Source organism: Phalacrocorax aristotelis, chromosome 12 (genome assembly GCF_949628215.1).
Source record: "Phalacrocorax aristotelis chromosome 12, bGulAri2.1, whole genome shotgun sequence".
Classification (NCBI taxonomy): domain Eukaryota; kingdom Metazoa; phylum Chordata; class Aves; order Suliformes; family Phalacrocoracidae; genus Phalacrocorax; species Phalacrocorax aristotelis.
In genome coordinates this window covers 18619622-18637808 of record NC_134287.1, presented here as the reverse complement: position 1 = coordinate 18637808, position 18187 = coordinate 18619622, and the positions used below count along the sequence as shown (strand labels likewise).

At 39.5% G+C, this 18187-nt stretch overlaps 1 protein-coding gene across 2 annotated transcripts; it reads right to left on the bottom strand.

Moving 5' to 3' along the window:
* Nucleotides 1-4182: 4182 nt before the first annotated feature.
* BUB3 (BUB3 mitotic checkpoint protein) lies at nucleotides 4183-17671 on the bottom strand. 2 transcript variants are annotated; one of them, XM_075107488.1, is made up of 9 exons: nucleotides 17572-17671; nucleotides 17112-17286; nucleotides 14678-14872; nucleotides 13503-13572; nucleotides 11946-12097; nucleotides 8711-8869; nucleotides 7139-7316; nucleotides 6570-6786; nucleotides 4183-4546 (listed from the first exon to the last, which is right to left on the bottom strand). In XM_075107488.1, exons 2-9 carry the CDS (start codon nucleotides 17118-17120, stop codon nucleotides 4537-4539), a joined length of 990 nt encoding a protein of 329 aa, XP_074963589.1. In that variant the 5' UTR covers nucleotides 17121-17286; nucleotides 17572-17671; the 3' UTR covers nucleotides 4183-4536. The 2 variants fall into 2 exon arrangements, with proteins under 2 accessions (XP_074963589.1, XP_074963590.1); XM_075107489.1 differs by lacking the exon at nucleotides 4183-4546 and having other exon boundaries at nucleotides 6566-6786; nucleotides 17572-17669.
* Nucleotides 17672-18187: the final 516 nt, after the last annotated feature.

The following is an 18187-nucleotide window of genomic DNA, read 5'->3' as shown; positions in this document are numbered from 1 at the left end:
AACAAAAGCCTGTCTAACAATTTAGAAGTTTTAAATAAATAGGAATCCCTGCCTCGGTTACAAAGAATACTAGTTTGGTGTAAGAGAAGCAACGTCAGGTGAGTGACTGATCAGAGACAAATTTAGCCGGGTAACAAGTACGATCAGTACTAGCTTATATTTCCTGCCCAAAGATGGAACCAGTTAAAACCACACCATTCCTGGCAGATGCTTGTCTAACCTGTGCTTCAGAAATTCCACAGATGGAGACACTGCACCTTCCCCAGGCAATTTACTCCTGGACTTAACCATCCTTACACTTAGAAAGTTTTTCCTAATGCCTACACTAATCTCTGCTGCAATTTAAGCTCATTATGCCTCGTCCCAGTCCCAGTGGACATGGAGAACAGTTTATTCCCTTCCACTTTGCAGGTAATCACAGGAGACTCTGAAGACCTATTATATCTACCGTGTTGCTATCACGCGTTAGCACATTCATATCTTTTCATGCTATAGGAAAACGTATGATATAGTGAAAAAGTGCTGCACATACAGCCTTAGGAAATAAGACATATTTCACAGGAAGTGCCTTTAGAATGTTAGTTATATCTGGGTGAGACTGTATTTGACTTTTCATTTCTAAATTCTACATATCTAAATGTGTTATAAAGTATCACTTAAATACTATTTTGAACAAAGAAGCCTGACACATTTCAAAGCAAATGCCACTTGCTGGAGGAGCAGAAGTTGTATCAGTTGCATATTGACTAAAAAATTACTAGCGTTGTAGTTATGATTATACTAAACAACATGAAAGCAGCTAATGGTGTAATCACCAGAACAGATGTCTGCTAGTCAAAAGAAATAGGTTCTGCTCCAGACCACTAATACTAATCATGGATGGTGGACATGTCATTTAAGCCAGCACTTACAAGAGTATCCAATAGTAGAAACACCCAGCTCTTGGGCATCTAGCTGAACAGATGCACCCGCTGAATTACTGCTGGACTGAACGACTACATGGCTCCAACCACAGAATCCTTAATTTTTCAAGGCAGCAAAAACTACTGGACGCTTACAAAAGTGTGAGACAGTTAAGGAAGATGGAACTAGCAATACCTACACAGCTTTGGAAAGGTCATTCTCAATGGCATCACTTAAGTCTCCATGTTCAGAGCTCAGAGTTCAGCTCTGAGCTCAGAACAGGGACCGGTTTTGCTTGGGAAAATGCCCACCTAAAGGACACTTTTTTTTTTAATATATATTTATTATAATTGCAGCAGCAGCACAAAACATCATGTCTGAGATGCGGCAGAGCTCCAGACCTGTATGTAGTAACCATACACTGATTATCTTGATGTACTGGCCAACAGAAAAAAGTACAGTTACCAGCAGGCTTTTGTAACATTCAGGGCACAGATGCCACTTGGCTTCCAATACCACAGTGTTATAAGGCTCTTGTGAGAGACAACCCGTGATATTTTTTCCTGCAAGCAGTCAACGGTGATTGATGACTCTATTAGAATGACGGCTATGACTCCATGCTTTCTGTATGGGCCTCAACACCATGCAAAAAGCAATGACTTAAGGAGCTTTTTTAGATCTCAATTCCTATGATCAAGAGTCAGTATATCCTCTTTGTTCAGCTGCCTGTTACATAAGTCAGAAAAGGCTTGTTTCATGATTTCTCCAGCTTACGAATCTCTGCCTCGACCTGCATGTCTAGAAGAGAGCTAATAAAAGGAAGATTAATCTTGCAAAAGAAATATCCATATTCCAACTGCACATAACATATGGACACAGCTGTAGCCCTGACCAACTAATGTTTCTCTTCTCCTCCATATTATGCCTGATTGTCTCACTATTTTCTACAGCCTCTGGTTTGTTTCAAGCATTTACATAAAACAGCAACATACCACAAGAAATTTTCCTGCCATTTTTAAGCCAAAATAGAACTAGTAAGACCAATCCATTTCCTCCTACATATCTTGGGCTACCTTGTCCACTGAAGCATGCAGATCTCAGTATATCGACTATTAACAGGTTTGGTTATTTTTCCCCTGATACTTACCAATGAAAAGTTGCCCAGGTAGCTTCATTAACCAAACTATCTGCAATCCCCCTAAGTCTTTCTTTGCTTTCCCCTACTTTCTCTAGATCTTATTTCACTTTATTCCCCACAGTTCTACACCCCTGCACATCCCCACTCTATGCTCTCTCCATTTCACAGGATCCTTTCTCCACATCATCACTGAACCACCTTTTCATTAGTCCCAGGCTATTTCTGCCATCACACATTATTTATTTGGACCCACCCTCACTTCAGCTCTCTTTCTCCACAAGCAGCCTCATTGCTGTGCTTCTAGGTAACAACAGAATAATTTATTTTTTTGTGAGCTCAAGCTTGTATTTTGTAATATTATACTCTCTCAGCTGAGAGATGGAGAAACAAGAGGTATCGTGTATGTTTGCTCTGCAAATATGTATGTATTTAAACCTGCATACACATTCACACGTGGAATGCTTGACAGTGTTCTTCACACAAAGTCTACTGTCTTAACCTACAGTCATGCCTCAAGCCAGGGATTTTGCTTACTATTTCTTTGCCAGTCATTCTCATAGAAACCTTTGGTTCCCATGTTTAGGCCCCAGACCCAACGTCTCAACTCATTCCTCAAAAAAACCCAAAATAAAACAAAAAAACCCCAACCCAAACACCAAGGGGTCATCGCTTCCTAAGCTGACATCAAAAATTCAACCTTTGCCCAACATCAGTCATGTACTCTCAATGGAAAAAAGCCAATTAAAATGGAAAGAGGGGTGGTACACATCTAGCAAAACAGAGGCACGATGCTACTGTAGTAATGGCATTACTCATATTTTATTCAGGAAGATCTTTAATTTTTTCAAACCTATCAAAAAAATGTATATTATTAAAGACCCTGTATCTAGCTCATGACAAATTCTAAAGGATTCCACATTCAACTCCTTTACCATCTCTATCTGGTAACAGCTCAAGTTTGTTCACTTTCTGCACACACACAGCCCAGCCTCCTCTCCATCACCACCTTCTTTGGAACGATCAGTTACTATTTCTGTTGTCACCAAGTTCGTTTTCTTAAAGGCAATAAAGTACTCCCACTGGCTACACAGGCATCAATAACTCAGAACAGAAGAAGCTGGAGTAAAGTATTAATCCAGTCACTATTCCAGAACACCCACACTTTAATCATCTTTTAACAGCCTCATAGCAGTTTTGTTCTGTCCCTCCTTACTATTCACTACAAAGCAAATACTTAAGTACTTCCCAACACCTGATACGAGCTACTACTGAGCAGAGTCAGAGCTGTTCTGCAAACAGGGCTGGATGCGATGGCTTTTATTGGTAGTACTAATCAAAAAGCATTTATCTTTATTTCCACAAACCAGTCAGGAATGTGCAACATCAAATATAGTCTTTTTAGCAGGTTGGATTTGCAGGTTTAGTGTCTTGATCAGATCTACACTCCTGTTTAGAAAAAAGAAACACACAGTGTCTAAGTTGGTTTTCTAATACTGCTTTCCTGAGAAATTTTTAATTTGTTCAAGTATCTTCTCACACTCACCCACCACTCCAAAATCCTCAAGAGGCTGATACCAAACTTGATCACAGGTTAGAATTCTTGGCAACAAGGCAAACAAGACATTCAGAGAAGTGGCATATATTCATGGATTTTTGCACCCAGAATGACTTTTCCACTTTGGGGAAACTCATCTTTTCTACCTTGTCACTTGTGTTTCTACTTGGGCTACCAAGTCAGACTTAGAAGAGACCACTCAGCTGTAGGCTGAAACTCAACATTTTCTCCCCCTCTACCCTCAATTCTTCCCAACCATCATTAATTTTAGGCTTTTATGCAGTATGTGAAAAAGCCTAAAGTACCAGTGCTCAAGTTCTTTCCTCCAGAAAGAGTTAATGGTTCTCCAGTAACAATCAAGTCCTTGGGATAAGCAAACCCACTTAATACAACTTTAGGCTTTCACAGCCCTGTGAAAACATTGCCTACATCACCAGGTAGACATTCCCAGTTCACCTCATTGGAAAAGGCAAAAGGTTCAGAACTTTTCCATCAGGAAGATCTACAACTCAAGAATTCTTGCAACTTAAAGACCAAACGTCTTAGTGTTTCTTTCACAAACAGTAAAGGCTGTTACACAAAGTACTTGTTTTCAAAAAAGCTACAGATATTTATTGAACAATTATGAGACCGTGTGAAGTTTTTGTAATTAGATACTACAAATGTGGTAAGTTTTTATGAAGATATACGCAAAGTTGCCTACAGGACTGAACTAATTTAGCTACAGACAGCAGATAAAGAAAACAGTTCCACCAACATTACAAGCAGGAAAATTAATGACAGATTAAGGCATACTAGAATATACAAACAAATATTTCTTAGTTAAAAACATCATCAGTACAAAGAGTGTTCTTCTCACTTCTATTGTTTTAGTTTAGTCTTGTTAGGAGCAGGTGGGCACCTCTTGTAGAGAAGTATCACCAGAAGTCGAAGCAGACCTTTAAGTAGACCTGAAATAAATAAACCCCATTTCAGCAATGTTTAGAGTAATCATAAGCAGGTAAACCAGTCAACATTCAATAAAAGCAGGAATGTGTAAAACACTGCTTTCACTTGTATCAAGACACAATATATAATAATGTAGTGATCAAAAAGCTGATCTTTTCTTTACATAACATGGCACTGTCTTGATGCATTTAAGAATGCATCATGCAGAAACACTAAGAGATTCAAATTAATATGCAGAAAGATCACTAGGAAATAGCTATTAGTCTTCTGTCCTAAGTAACATATTTTTAGAATAAACCAGATGACTCACACTACTGTAACATTAAAATATCCGCATCATTCTTAGTGCCCTAAGGTTGGCACAAGCAACTTGTAAATGTCAGAAAAGCATATGAACCTTGTTAATGTTTTCAGAAATTCATTTAAAGATAGAAACAGGTCCAAAAAGATGCCTGTCTAAATGCATTGCAATTACGTTACAATTATTTTCCAAATACACAGATATGCTCTGTCTTTTCTCAGCTCATTACTGACTCAAACAATTTGCCCTTCTGGGATCAATTGTTTGCTAATAAATAATTGTTTACAGTCACAAAATGATGTTAAGGAGTATTCTTATTAGTTTTCCTTCTACAGCCTAATAAGATTCAAAACTAGCTGATTCCCGAGAGTCTAACCTTAACCTTGCTGTGTTTAACAGCCCAGGAAATGATGAACCATCTGTTTCAGAAAATAATGGAAGGCCAAGAGGAAATATTGTTTAATTGTAGATTAACCTCCTCATACGGCAGAATGAAGCATCTACAAAATTAGCAACCGTAACTAGCAATGAACAAAAATAACTGAAAGCAGCTCTTACTATTACAAGACCAATAGCAGCAAGTATTCTTCTATCACCTTTTTTTTTTTTTCCCAAAACGCCCCCAAATGTATGTAACAAGTACAACTCGATTTTAAAAACAGATCTGAATTATCATCTTTGGGTTTTGGGTTTGTGGTTTTTTTTTTTTGCTTGAGGAAGCCCAGAAATAAATATTGAAATAGTTCTGGTTTTATTTTTCCACGAGCATTAAATTTATTTTCAAACAAACATCTCCAAGTGATAAATGGTGTATTTATTCTTCTATAACTTACACCTCACTTCTTCACAGTGATAAAATGGCTGCTCCGAAGCAACATACAAGCCATTTAAGGGGGGGGCTCAAGCTTTTAAACTCAAAAACTTTGATCACTTACGTGTGTCTATTTACCTAGCCATTTAGATACTAAATAAGAGACAACCAGAGAAAGTGTAATAAGACAGTTTGAGTACTAGAAGAAAAAAATGGCAGCGACAAACCGCAGGAATTTGAAAATAAAAACAACTGCTCCTGTGCTAGCATAATGATGACTAGTGCAATTCTGCACTGTGACGGCAATTTTTCTATGTAACATTCATGCCAAAGCGAGCTTAACAGAAATCTTTTACCTCCATCAATCAGTTTGCCCCATTTTGACAGCAACAATGATAGAAAAGTGTGTTATCAGAGGGCTGCAGCAAACTCCAATACACGGGAACCGAAAAAGCTTTCCCTTGATTTTACACAGCCTTCCAGGACAGTATCTAGATTCACTTCTGACTGTGACAGCTGAGTGCAGACTCAGTGTGTAAAGATTTCATTAATTCTAAGTTTTAAATATCCAAACACAGTAACATTTACACAAATAAATTATTCTTGAATTCTTCACTTAATTCTTGAAGCGATGAGCTAGCAATAACTCCACAGCTTCATATAATATCACCTATTCAAAAAGGGTAAGAGTTTGACATTCTTCTACTAAACAACTAGGCACAATTTTATCCCTCAGACGTCTATCAACCTACGGATATTGAAAGCTTGGGCAAACAAGATAAAATCAAAACCAACCCTACTGTCAAGCTGCACTATCTACTGGCATCAATAATGCTATTCATGAATTTAGGAAAATTAATAAATCTTGGGATGAATGCTCAGAAAGGCTCAAATACAGGTGAAGCATACTCACTTAGGTTTTGTTTCTGCATCCGTCACTTGGCGAATATAGATACCATCTTCAGGATGTTCAATGTCATCCATTTCATACATATATGAAGAAGCTATTGCAAGGGTAGTTCCATCATTGCTGAAGGCAAGTGATGCTATGCTTGTGGGATACCGATGGAACTGGCACAGCCGCTTTTTATTAAATGGATCCCAAATATTTACAAATCCATCAGAACCTCCTGAAAGTTAATTTTTAAAAACAGTTTGTAAATTATAATTGGGAGAAGGGTAAGACTGAGAAGATACAGAAAAAAAAATTAAAAGAGGAAAACTACCTGGAATTACTTTGTCCATAAAAACCCAGAGTTACACAGAGTTGCCTAATTCAGTAAAGAGCACAGCGACTATTCCCCAGAATCTCTGTTAAGGAAATCAACTCTCACCGCATCAAATAATTTAAGAACTCTGCTATTTGCAAGAAATAGGATTTAAAAAACTTAAGTGCGGGCATATGAAGTAAAGGCTGACCTGTTTAAATCAAAACTAAAGGAACCGATGTGAGCAATACAAAAAGTTGAATATCTACTCTACCTGTAGCAAACGTGTTGTGGACATTATGGAAGGAAATAGCATTAACTGGATAAATCTGCTCGATGTTATTTTCCTTCAAACGGTGACATTTGAATGCATATTTCTTCTTCTGGATTTCTGGACTTGGATCCAAGTATTCCACTGCAACACGACCTTCAATAGAACTTAAAACATAACCCTAGCGAAAAAAATTTGGAGATACACATTTTAGAAGTTTAAACCTGAAGAAGAGATTGCAATACAATTTCTCTTATATGCCCTCTAAATTCAAATAAATGAAGTGTAAACAGTCTTAAATTCTGCACAACCAGAAATTGTTTGTTACCAGATCCATGGCATAATCACTAAAATCTGCTTCTAAGAAAGAAATAATGAAAAAAAAAAAAGCTTTCCGAGAGATTCTCATTGCATCATAATTTTAAGCTGACAGCAAGGCTTTTAAATACCCCTGCAGATCCAAACAGAAGTTGATCTGGGATAAAAAAAGCATTAAGAGTTAAGAACCCCTTGTATTTGTCCACCTATCCCCCAGGGCCTAAGTATCTCTAAAATATTAGAGATACTCATGGGACTATTTAGTTTCAGAATTACATTAAAATTAGTTCAGAGCTTTACACTAGCGACTAAACACTCAAGTTGAAATAGTATTTTCAGTGAAACTTGATTATAAGTGGTGTCCACTTACCCAGTTAATTACAGTCTTGACTCAGAGCAACCCAAGATGCTTTTGTTATAACTTCTGAGTTAAGCCCATAACAGATCTTTTCAGAAATAGGATTTTAATGGTACCTAGCTATAGCAAGGTCTTTAAAACCCATAATACAACGCAGTATGGAAGATGAGCTTGTTTTACTATAACTAGAACTGAAAATGGACAAAGCGTTCATGCCAGTTCAAGAACAAGTAACTAGGTCTCCCAAGTCCTGTACTATCACTACGTACACAGGAAAATTCCCTTCCAAATTAGTTTGTCAGAAAAAGCTAATCTTCTGCTTTACTTCAGAAAGAGAAATACCAGATACACTATGTCAACCTACATGGAACAGCTGTATGATCATCTAAATTGCACAATTCCCCCTAGGTAATGGATCATGGGCTCTTGAGTGCATGACACAGACTCAGAGTTAAAAAAAGGGAAAGAAAAATAGATAAATGACATTCTAGTTTTAATCTTGCCCCTGTTCACAGCCTATTGCAGAACCTAGTGCTACAATGCATAAAGGCTGCTGAGCACTGCCAGTGCTGTCTTCTTTTCTACTGCAACTTGGGAGTGGTGGTTTTTTTTTTTAAACTATGTCAGCTTTATGATGCATTAAACAGATAATTTTTTAAAAGAGACAAAACCAAAAAAATAAAGCATAATATGCTGGTGAGCCAGTGGCAAACATTGCTAACCTACGCTGTTAAGAAGAGTTAACCTGGAACAAGAAGCCACAACACCATTTTTTTCCCCCCTCAGAGTTTGATTACGAAACTTTGAAGATGAGAGAAAGATGCAGAAAGATTGAAAAATAAACCACCATTTCTCATAGAGAATATTCAGAAATGTAATTATTGACATGGTTCCCATACCTGTTTATTCGGAAACGCTCTGATACAGCGGGTCTGATATTTCAGACTTGATTCTCTTCGCTGCTGAACATAACCCATGTTGCGCAAATCCCACACCAGCACTCTCCGACCTGCCGTCCCCACAATTAGCCTGTCTCCAGACACAGAAAGCGTGTAGACCTTTAAAAAAATAATTACAATATTTAACACGTCAGCCTGGACATCCGTTGTTCTTTGTACAAAAAATGTCTGCACTATGCAATAACAAAGCAGCTGACATCTACAACAAAGTGTATAGCTACAGATTTCCCCTTTCCTTCGATTTATAACTCCAATTTGGGATAAGAAGCAGTAGTACGCAGCTAGCTAATGATAAGACACTGATGTAGCATTTCAAAAGCTCACCCTTAATTCTGTACCCTCGCACATAGCTGAACAAAAAACCAAAAAAAAACCAAGCCCAACACAGCACCGTACTACATAATGAATTTAGCAAAGAAAAAACCTTAAAAATATATAATATGCATATGCCTATTGTGAATTCTAAGTTTCAAACACATCTGTTCAGTTACCAGTCTCCATATCTCAGCGATATCTAAACAACCTTCCACACACAAGATTTCTTCCTCTTGCTGGTATTACTCATGTTTTAAATGCTACATGTGTACATAAGTATTTATGTATAATTCAAAAGGGAAATCAGTATTATTCAAGTTTTCCTCAAAAATTATTCCAAGCATTGAATGTATTGGATATTTCAAGGCAAGAGGAGAACAAATACACAGTAACCAGGGGAAAAAAGGGCGTGGATATTGGAATTCACCTGCACAGCCTGCATTCCCCACTAACAAATAATGATCCTGCAGTTTAGCCCTACAATACCACATCACATGTTTTCTTCTTGTTTTTCCTCCATCTGGTAATCATGTGTTTTTCATTTTAAACAGAATACTTCAACTTGAGCTTCATGTTAATAAAGGAAAATAAATTGCCAAGAAATAGTTTTTAAAATGGTACTTTGTATACTTTAATAAAATTAAGTGAAATTGAAGGAAGCAATATGCTTGTCATCATTAAAAATGACTGTGGCTTGGAACTTCAACTCTGCTCCAAGGACTGGCTCAGAGGTTCAATTTTTGTTTGCCAAATTTCCCACTAAAACAATCACCATATAAATCATTGTTTCCAAATATTACTTGGGATGCAGTTAATCTGGAAATGTGTTAAAAAAAAAAGGAAAGAGTTCAGTCAAAACTCTGTGCTATCAAGTGAATTACAAGTTGTTGATCCACAGACAAGATGGAATCCAGCTACATACAGCTGCCCGGTCACTGAGCTGCTAACAAGAGGACACTATAAGAATGAGCTTTTGAAAAAGTGATCTAATGCAGCTAAATACGTAGGAAACAGACGTGGTGTATACCTCAGATCAAGAATCAAAAGTGTAAGACATCGGGTATCCTGCCAGAAGGATTCCATCTAGTTTTGGCATGTGCTTGTACAATTTCACCCAAGGACCTAGTTTCACTTCCTTTTCTCTGACAAAGCCCAATAAAGCTATTTGGTTCTGGTAAGGCTGTAGTGAAGTATCAGACAAAACAGCTTTTCATTTGCTATAAACATTGCTGGAGAAATTATGTTTTCAAAAAGTTAATTTCTAATTAAAAAACCTAAGCAGGCAGGTGTGTATGTGCGTGGGTATATGTATATAAGACTTCCTTTAACCAATCCGCATTCCTTCAGCATGCATTCTTGCTCTAAAATGTGATTATTGAATTTCCCTCTTGAGACTGAGGTCTTAAGATGGGAAGTGTCTTAAATGTTCACATAGGAGTTGCTTAAAATTTCTGATGGTCCCAACTGCCAAATCCCACTTATGTATTAAAAGGGCAAGAAAACTTTGAGCCAACAGTAGCTACACACTTTAACAAGACAGTTTTTCAAATCCCTCTTCATTATTGACGTAAAAATTGTTCCAAAAATATTAACAAACATTATATAAAATGTTTTTGTATACATGTATGGAAACAAAGGCATAAAGAACATTAAATATCTCAAATCTTTACAAACTGATGTCACACCTGTATAGCAAGTATTCTTTCTACACCACACAATCATAAATCAAACTAAACCATTGTCATGCAGTTGAGTAGGTGCACACATTTATCAAAGGCAGTATTAAAAAAAAGTGACATAATGAACCTTGCTGAACCAATAAGCAGCTTGATTCACTGTGGCTGTCCATTATATGATATTCTGTCAGCAATTTATCACAGTTCTTTACATGCTACATACAACTATAAATCAAAACTAGAAATAATGCAATTACTTTATTCTGAACAAAGGTCTCACCAGAAGTAGATTCAGCTATGTTGTAACAAAAGTAATAGCTATTTAGATGCAATAGGGAACGTAATGATGGCTCATAATTGTGACTCGACAATACAATGTGACAGAGCTAAATGAAATTTAAAAAAGGTATAGGCAAAAATAACACTCATATGTAAAATTATCCATCAATCCAGCCTGTGTTTAGGAGTCTATGAAAAAAACAGAAATTACTGTTCTGTAATTCTTCCAATGACACCACAGTAAGCAGAATAAAGATTAACACACCGTATAATCATTAGAAAAAGCTTAAGACATTACATTTTACCTTATTTCTCTTGGACTCTGATTTGCACAGAGGATTTTAGTATTAGGAGAACATCTAAATTTACTAGGCATTAATACAATGACAGGTAAATTACAATACAAGCAATTCAGTTCAACCTTTTAATACAAGTGAAAAAATATTATTTCAGGCAACATAACTGGCCTCTTATTATATGCATATTTCAAAACAATCAGATCTTAAGACGGCCAGGATTTAATATATCTAGAAGTCTTAATTTTAAGGAAATAGATAGTGCATATTAGAATTAAGCCAAGGATTATTAACAACTACGTCAATTCCACATGCCGGTTTTGTTAGGTTTTCCTTCAAGTTCATTTAATTTAAAAGTATTCAGTCCATCAGGAGTGCCAAGAATTAAGTTATGCTGTCCTGTTGATGAAAGCTTGAGGCCTTAACCTAAAATACAATATCTTCTGAATATCAGTATTTTAAAATGCAACATTTTCACAGTTTAAAAACCATTAAACGCAACTTTTCACATTCAATTCAGTTTAAGACAGGGTCCTGTATGGTGATATTTAACCAGTCACTGGATGTATTGTTTAATGTACCACCTGGAATACAGCACCCAGTACATACCTTTTCGGGTTGAGAGAAGGTTCCTGCATTACAAGGAGTTCTGGGATCCCACAGCTTCACTGTTTGATCCCAGCTTCCAGTCACCATGACGTTGACTTCTGGGCAATACTCAACGCACCTGATAGGAGCATCATGAGCACCAACGAGGCTTTCTGTAAGAAAGTACAACTTGTAACTTTATTGACTCTACAAACAATCAGAATGTGTTGAAAAATAAGAAAAGGATACTACTGCGGCACGAACACGCTATTTTCCGACACTCCCACAGGTGTATTGATATGGTAGGAGTCTCTTTATGGATAGTTCAGTCTTCAGAAGCATAACTTCTGCAAAGATCAGAACTGTTTAAATTTAAGCTTGTGTCTCCTGAGATTACAAAAGGAAGTTAAGCATTTTAGGCAGCCACAGAGATATCTTCAGAGGTATAAAGATGTGTTTGGTATCAAATGGCTTCACCACCTGTGATGAAGACACTAATGCAGAAAGCTACTTAAGCTTGTATATATTAACATCATGACAAAAGGAATTAAAATTACATATTAGTAAAAATATTACGTTAATAAAGTTGCTTGTAGAAAGTCATACATAACATAACTACTTGACCTTTTTCATAATGTTCCTGCATGCACAACTTGGTCAAGCCCTGGCTATTGGCTGGTTCTGGTGACCACATTTGTCTCAGGCCAAGATTCGCTTTTCTCTTCAGAACACACAGAAACACAGGAAAAATTCAGACAAACCAGCTCCCTATTTTGCACCAATGAGGCACCAGAACCATGTTACTTTTGAGCAGCGTTTTGTTAGGAAAAAATCGTAGCATAAGGCCAAGCATAAGATTTTTTTCTGCCACACCTGTAAAAGACCATTCTAAATACATCTAAACCACACACCTTTGGAAAATAACATGCTTAGTTTTAGTTCAGCTTAGCCAGATCTCCCTAACTGAGACACAGCAGCCTAGGGCAGGGCAGGATTACCATCAGAAATCCAATTCAAGGCGTCCTACAGCAAAGATCTACCACACTCTGTCAAATCGCCAAATGCTTCCATGCTTTTAGGTGGCACTTCTTAGGGCCACTAGTTATTCTGCTAGATAGAGGCACATAGGATGTGAACCTTAAATCAACAGTGTGACAAATACATAGCAGTTTCCTTCCTTCCCATTTTCACCTTAAAACAAGTAATTAAAAGAGAAATATACATATAAAACACATCTATGGATATTCATCATGGGAAAAGTTTAAACCCTCAGTTTGGCAGCAGCAGATTCGGCCCTTCTGCTAAAGGTGTGACAGCACAATCCTCAATTGCACGGAAGGGAACACTGCCTTGTTCTGTGTCTCGGTGACAAGCAAGGGCTGCCTAGCACAGAAGACTGTTGAGCACCAACACTGACAACTTAAAATCAACAGACGTTTATAATCAACATCTAAACAGCTACTGCTTAATGTAGATATCCCCCATCTAAAAACTTGAAACATATTCTGCTCATGTAAGTATGTAAATCTGAAGCTTAGGCCAGTTGTTCAGACCACTTACAGAATCCAATCTGCTTACCTTGGTCCGTGTTGAGATCGTGCATTTTCAGTTGCTGATCTAACCCTCCACTCCAGGCATGGGTAGGATCCTATAAAACAAAAAATTTCACCTTGTGACATGCGTTAAGTTTCCCTGGCTGCTACACATTTAATCTCTTCAGCTCATTACACAGGACTTGCCTGCAAGAGTTTTGGGAGGATGGGAATTAACACACAAGAGTTAAGATCCAGCCCAGACTTAAAACAGTCAGATGGCAGAAGCTTTGCAAGATGTTTAAATAAAGCACTTTGAGGTATACATTTTTTTTATTTCGAAGTAAAACTAAAAAGCAACCAAAGCAGTTAGAGGCTGTATCAAATCATTTCTATTTCTGTAACAGCAAAACATGTAATGCTTATTTATAAACAGCCACCAACCTAGGCCAGTTCCACCTAATTGAAGTGCATTCCTTCTAAACTAATCTGGAAACTAGAAACCATTTGAGAACCCGTGTGTTGATCCACAGTAGTGTCAGCTACATGACAAAACATTCAGTGAAAAAGCACACGCAGAATTAAAAATTTAAACCGATCCCTAAAAGGTTCAGTAACATATCAAGATCAAGTCACTGGAGGACACAAAAGAATACAATGCAAAAAAAAGATTATGCTAATGGCACCCTTCTATTTTTTAAAAAAAGACAAAACAAAAAAGGCAGCGGCAATATACTTAAACCATTCACATTTCAAATCCAGTGCATTAAAAAAAATACAGAAATCAAGTATATAGCTCTCTTGGAACAATGCCATGTTTCCAAAACAACCAGTAGGAGAAAGTTAAAAATAATTGGCTACAGGCATTTACTGCGAATAATGATTTCTGGCTATATACCCACAGTACAACACTTTAAGAAACACACGCAATTTAGCATACCATTGCAGAAACAGCGCAAACCAGCTCAAATTACTTTTGCCTACCACTTCTACCAGAACTAAATTACTTGTGCACCTGCACCCTTCACAGGAAATATTCATATTTAGGACTAGAACAACATTCATTAAAAACGAACAATTGGCAGAAGTTGGGATTTTTTAACCTAGATTTCAGGTAGGGTTTCATTATCCCTTTAATTTCAGGGACTGACAATTTCTCATGTACCCTGGGCACTATATGTCTGTAAAATAATAATTTAAAAAATAAAAAAACACACTTACATAAAAAGCACAGTCCAGGACAGCTCCTGAATGTTGATATTTGAGTCTCATGGTGTTGGCAGGAACATCATAGAGCCGGACAGTTGTGTCCCAGGATGAAACAAGCAGAAACTGAGATGTATTTGGACTAAACTTCACTGATGAAATACCATCATCTGGAGTTTGATTTAGTTTGAATTCGTTTGATCCTGTCATCTGAAGACAATAATACAGAGATACAATTTTAGTAATAACAAGACCATAAGCCTAGCAAGTTTGTTAGTTAACTGATCCATCTTAAAGGTAACTTCAAGCAGACGTGAAAAGTTTGCTGGGTTTTACATGGAAGAAGTTCAAAACACGCAGATTTCTGACAAGCTCTCTAAAATTCAAGATGCTAATCCCTGTCCAAAGCCTCAATAATTCCTCCCCCTTCAGAGAGCTTTTAAAATTAGATATCAAATATAACATGGAATAAACAGTACAAAAAGATTATTGTTGTTATTATTATTACTATCTATAAGTTTAGATATTGTTATTTACAAATGTGTTTTCCCACCACACTCTACTGTGTATGTGGTTGTATTTTTAAAAGTAAATATTTATAAATTACTGGGAGTATCAAAAAGTTACTGTAAAAAAACACACACAGGCAGAAAGGAATCGAATTTAAAAACTCCAACAAAAGCATTGCTTTGTTCCTGATTTGGTACAACTGTCATATACTTCTAAGAACTGCAATTGGATCATCTTTTAAATAGTTTCAGGCTCTCTATAACTTTCAAATCTTTAAGCTTCCTTAAGTGCCATGAAATATCTCCAGTGAAACACCTTTAAGACTTTTTTTTTCCCCCTCTTTGAGTCTAAAGAAGGTTGTATAAGAAAGGAAAGTTATGCATGCTTTTTGGGGTACTGAAATGTAGAGCAAACGTGTAATTGTGAGGTGACTGGAAGAAAAATATCAACAATTCAGTGACAGATCAATGACTCTGAAGGCAACTGCAGTGCTCGCTTCACAGGGCTAGTTAGTTGCACATACAAAAATTCAAAGAAGGAGAACAGAGGCTATGAACAGCAAATTTCAGCTGGGAAGACAGTGCAGACCTTACAAACACTCTGCAAGAAGAAACAGCTCATTATATATGCGCCAACAAAACTGCCAAAATTTTCTTTTAAGGCTTCAGAAAGCCTTAACAGCACATTTCCCATACACTAAAAGGGCACAGACATAAATTAAGTCAGATTTTTCTATAACACCATCACTCCTGAACTTGTACGTATGACTGCAGAGGTTAACATCAGACCTCTGAGAATAAATCAAGACAGAATGAGCAGATGAACTAGGACAAGGTTCAGATTTAGTGTTCGATTATTCTGGTTCAGCACTTGTTAGTAACTGAACAATCATGAGGTTGTATAATGATGTGAGCACTACATTCTTACACTGGAAGAATTTAAGTGGGAAATTTGGTAGGTCCTTAAAAAAAAAAAAACACTATGTAAACACAAAGTGCTATTTCTGCTATTTAAAAAGGAATTAATTTTTAAAAAAAACCTTTAAGGAAGAGGAAATTAAAACTTTTTTCCTTAAACCCTTTTTTTAGTTCTGCTTTGGGAATACTTGGGCAAAAGACAGATAAGCTTGAGAGTTTGCCACGCATATTTCTACGTTAATATGAATTCAGCAGCACCTTCATCACACTTTAAACGGTGAAACAGTCTTCAGTAAGTATTTCAGATGGATGCATGAAAACACAAAATCTAAAGGAATTCAGAACAACTACAAGAGTTAGACTGGACATGCGAATTGCCTCGTCTTCTTGTGGCAGAAAACCCAAAGATGAGGATTTGAAGTGCCTGGTTCAACAGTTACCAGCCAGCCCAAAAGCAATCAACAAGCTGCACTCCAGGGAGCAAAGTTACTTATGTCAGAAACCTGGAAGGTTGTCCCAAAGGTATTTTTAATTCAGAAAACAACAAAAAAGTATAAAATACCAGAATTTAAATATATCCTACTTTCTACTTATGTTAAGAAAAAATAATTCGGGGGGCGGGGGGGGGGAAAATCACAGAAAACGCTCTGCACATTTTCACAAACGTAACTGCTTCACGACCGCGGTTGCCAAACAACAGTAATTGTCACGCCCACCTCAAACAACAAAATCCTGGTAAAATTTCCAACCACCACAAGAGATAACTCATAAAGAAGGCATCACAGGGCAGGTGCGTGCTGCTGAAACCACGACGCTGACTTAACCACCGGGTGCACCTTTGCTATTCCGCCGTTCCCGAAAGCTCATTTCTACCGAGCAGATAAGAAATCGGCGCTGCGACAGCAAACCCGAGCACCGCGCGCTCTGCCGTTTCGCTAGCCGGGAAGCGTTTCTCGAACAAAGCGGGCCGCTGTGCCGCCAGCTTTAGGCCAGCCTCTACTTGAAAAAGACGTTAAAAGTACCGTTTTCATGTTGCACGGGTTCCTCTCGGTGCTCCGCACTACGCCAAGGAAAAGCCTTCTTCCTGCAGCAGCAGCGGCGGCACCGGACACGGGAAGCGCCGCGGGGTCACCAAGCGCGGCCGCTCTAGCAGTCCGGTCCCGGAGTAGCCCGTCGGGATGCGGGAGATGCTGCCGGCTGCGGGGGGAAGCGGAGAGGATGAGAGCAGGGCCCGAGAGTGCAGGAAGGGCCGAGAAGTGCTGCCCCCCGCCCCCGCCGCCGGGAACAGGACGCGAACCCAGGGCACCCCGGGAGGGCGGCGGGAAAGGCCGCAGCGCGGCTGACGGAAAGCCGTCCGCAGGCCGAGGCGCCCGCTCTGCCTCAGCGCTGCCCCGCGGCGCAGGCCCGGCCGCGTCCCCCTCCCCCCCCCGCTCCGAGGCCCAGGCCCGGCCCGGCCCGGCCCCGCGGGGATCCCGGTCTCACCTCCGCGCTCCGCCCGGCCCCGCGCCTCTCAGCCCCGTCGACAACCGCCGCCACCGCCCACGCGCAGGCGCACTCCCGCCCACTTAGTCACGCCGCACACGCCCCGCATCGCTATTGGTCGATTCGAAAGGGTGGAACTATGCGTCCCGGCGTGCACCGCGCGCTGCTCCCGCCGCGGGGCATGCTGGGGCGTGTAGTCCGCCGGGCCCGGCCCGCCGGGGCGGGGAGAGGCCGCTGCTCCTCGCCGCTCCCGTTATCATCGGCGGCTGCAAACGGGGGCTCCTGGGAGGTGTTGCGGCCCCCCCCGGAGCCACACAGGTGTCCCCCAGGGGGGCGGTGGCCCCATACCCGCCCCGGGGGTGCCCGGTCCCGCCGTCGGGGTGGGTGCCATCCGGCTGCCCCTGCGGGAGGTAGCGGCGGGCCCGGGTGGGTCCCAGGCAGTCCGGCGGCGCGGGGGTAGGGACCGCTGCTGCCGGGCTGTAACAACGTTAACGGGCAAACCCGATATACCAATTATTCCCCTTAAAAAAAAAGGAGTCCGGAAGGTGGAGCGACGGCGCGGGCACGCGGCACGCGGGCGCCGGCCCTCACGGCCGTGTCCCCGCCGGCGGCGGGG

Excerpts from the sequence above, each read along its gene's own strand:
- BUB3 (XM_075107488.1), bottom strand. Across the intron at positions 13,573-14,677 it reads TCCTGGACTGTGCTTTTTAT|GATCCTACCCATGCCTGGAG; the intron begins GTAAGTGTGTTT and ends TTTGTTTTATAG. Across the intron at positions 8,870-11,945 it reads CCTTCTCTCAACCCGAAAAG|GTCTACACGCTTTCTGTGTC; the intron begins GTATGTACTGGG and ends ATTTTTTTAAAG.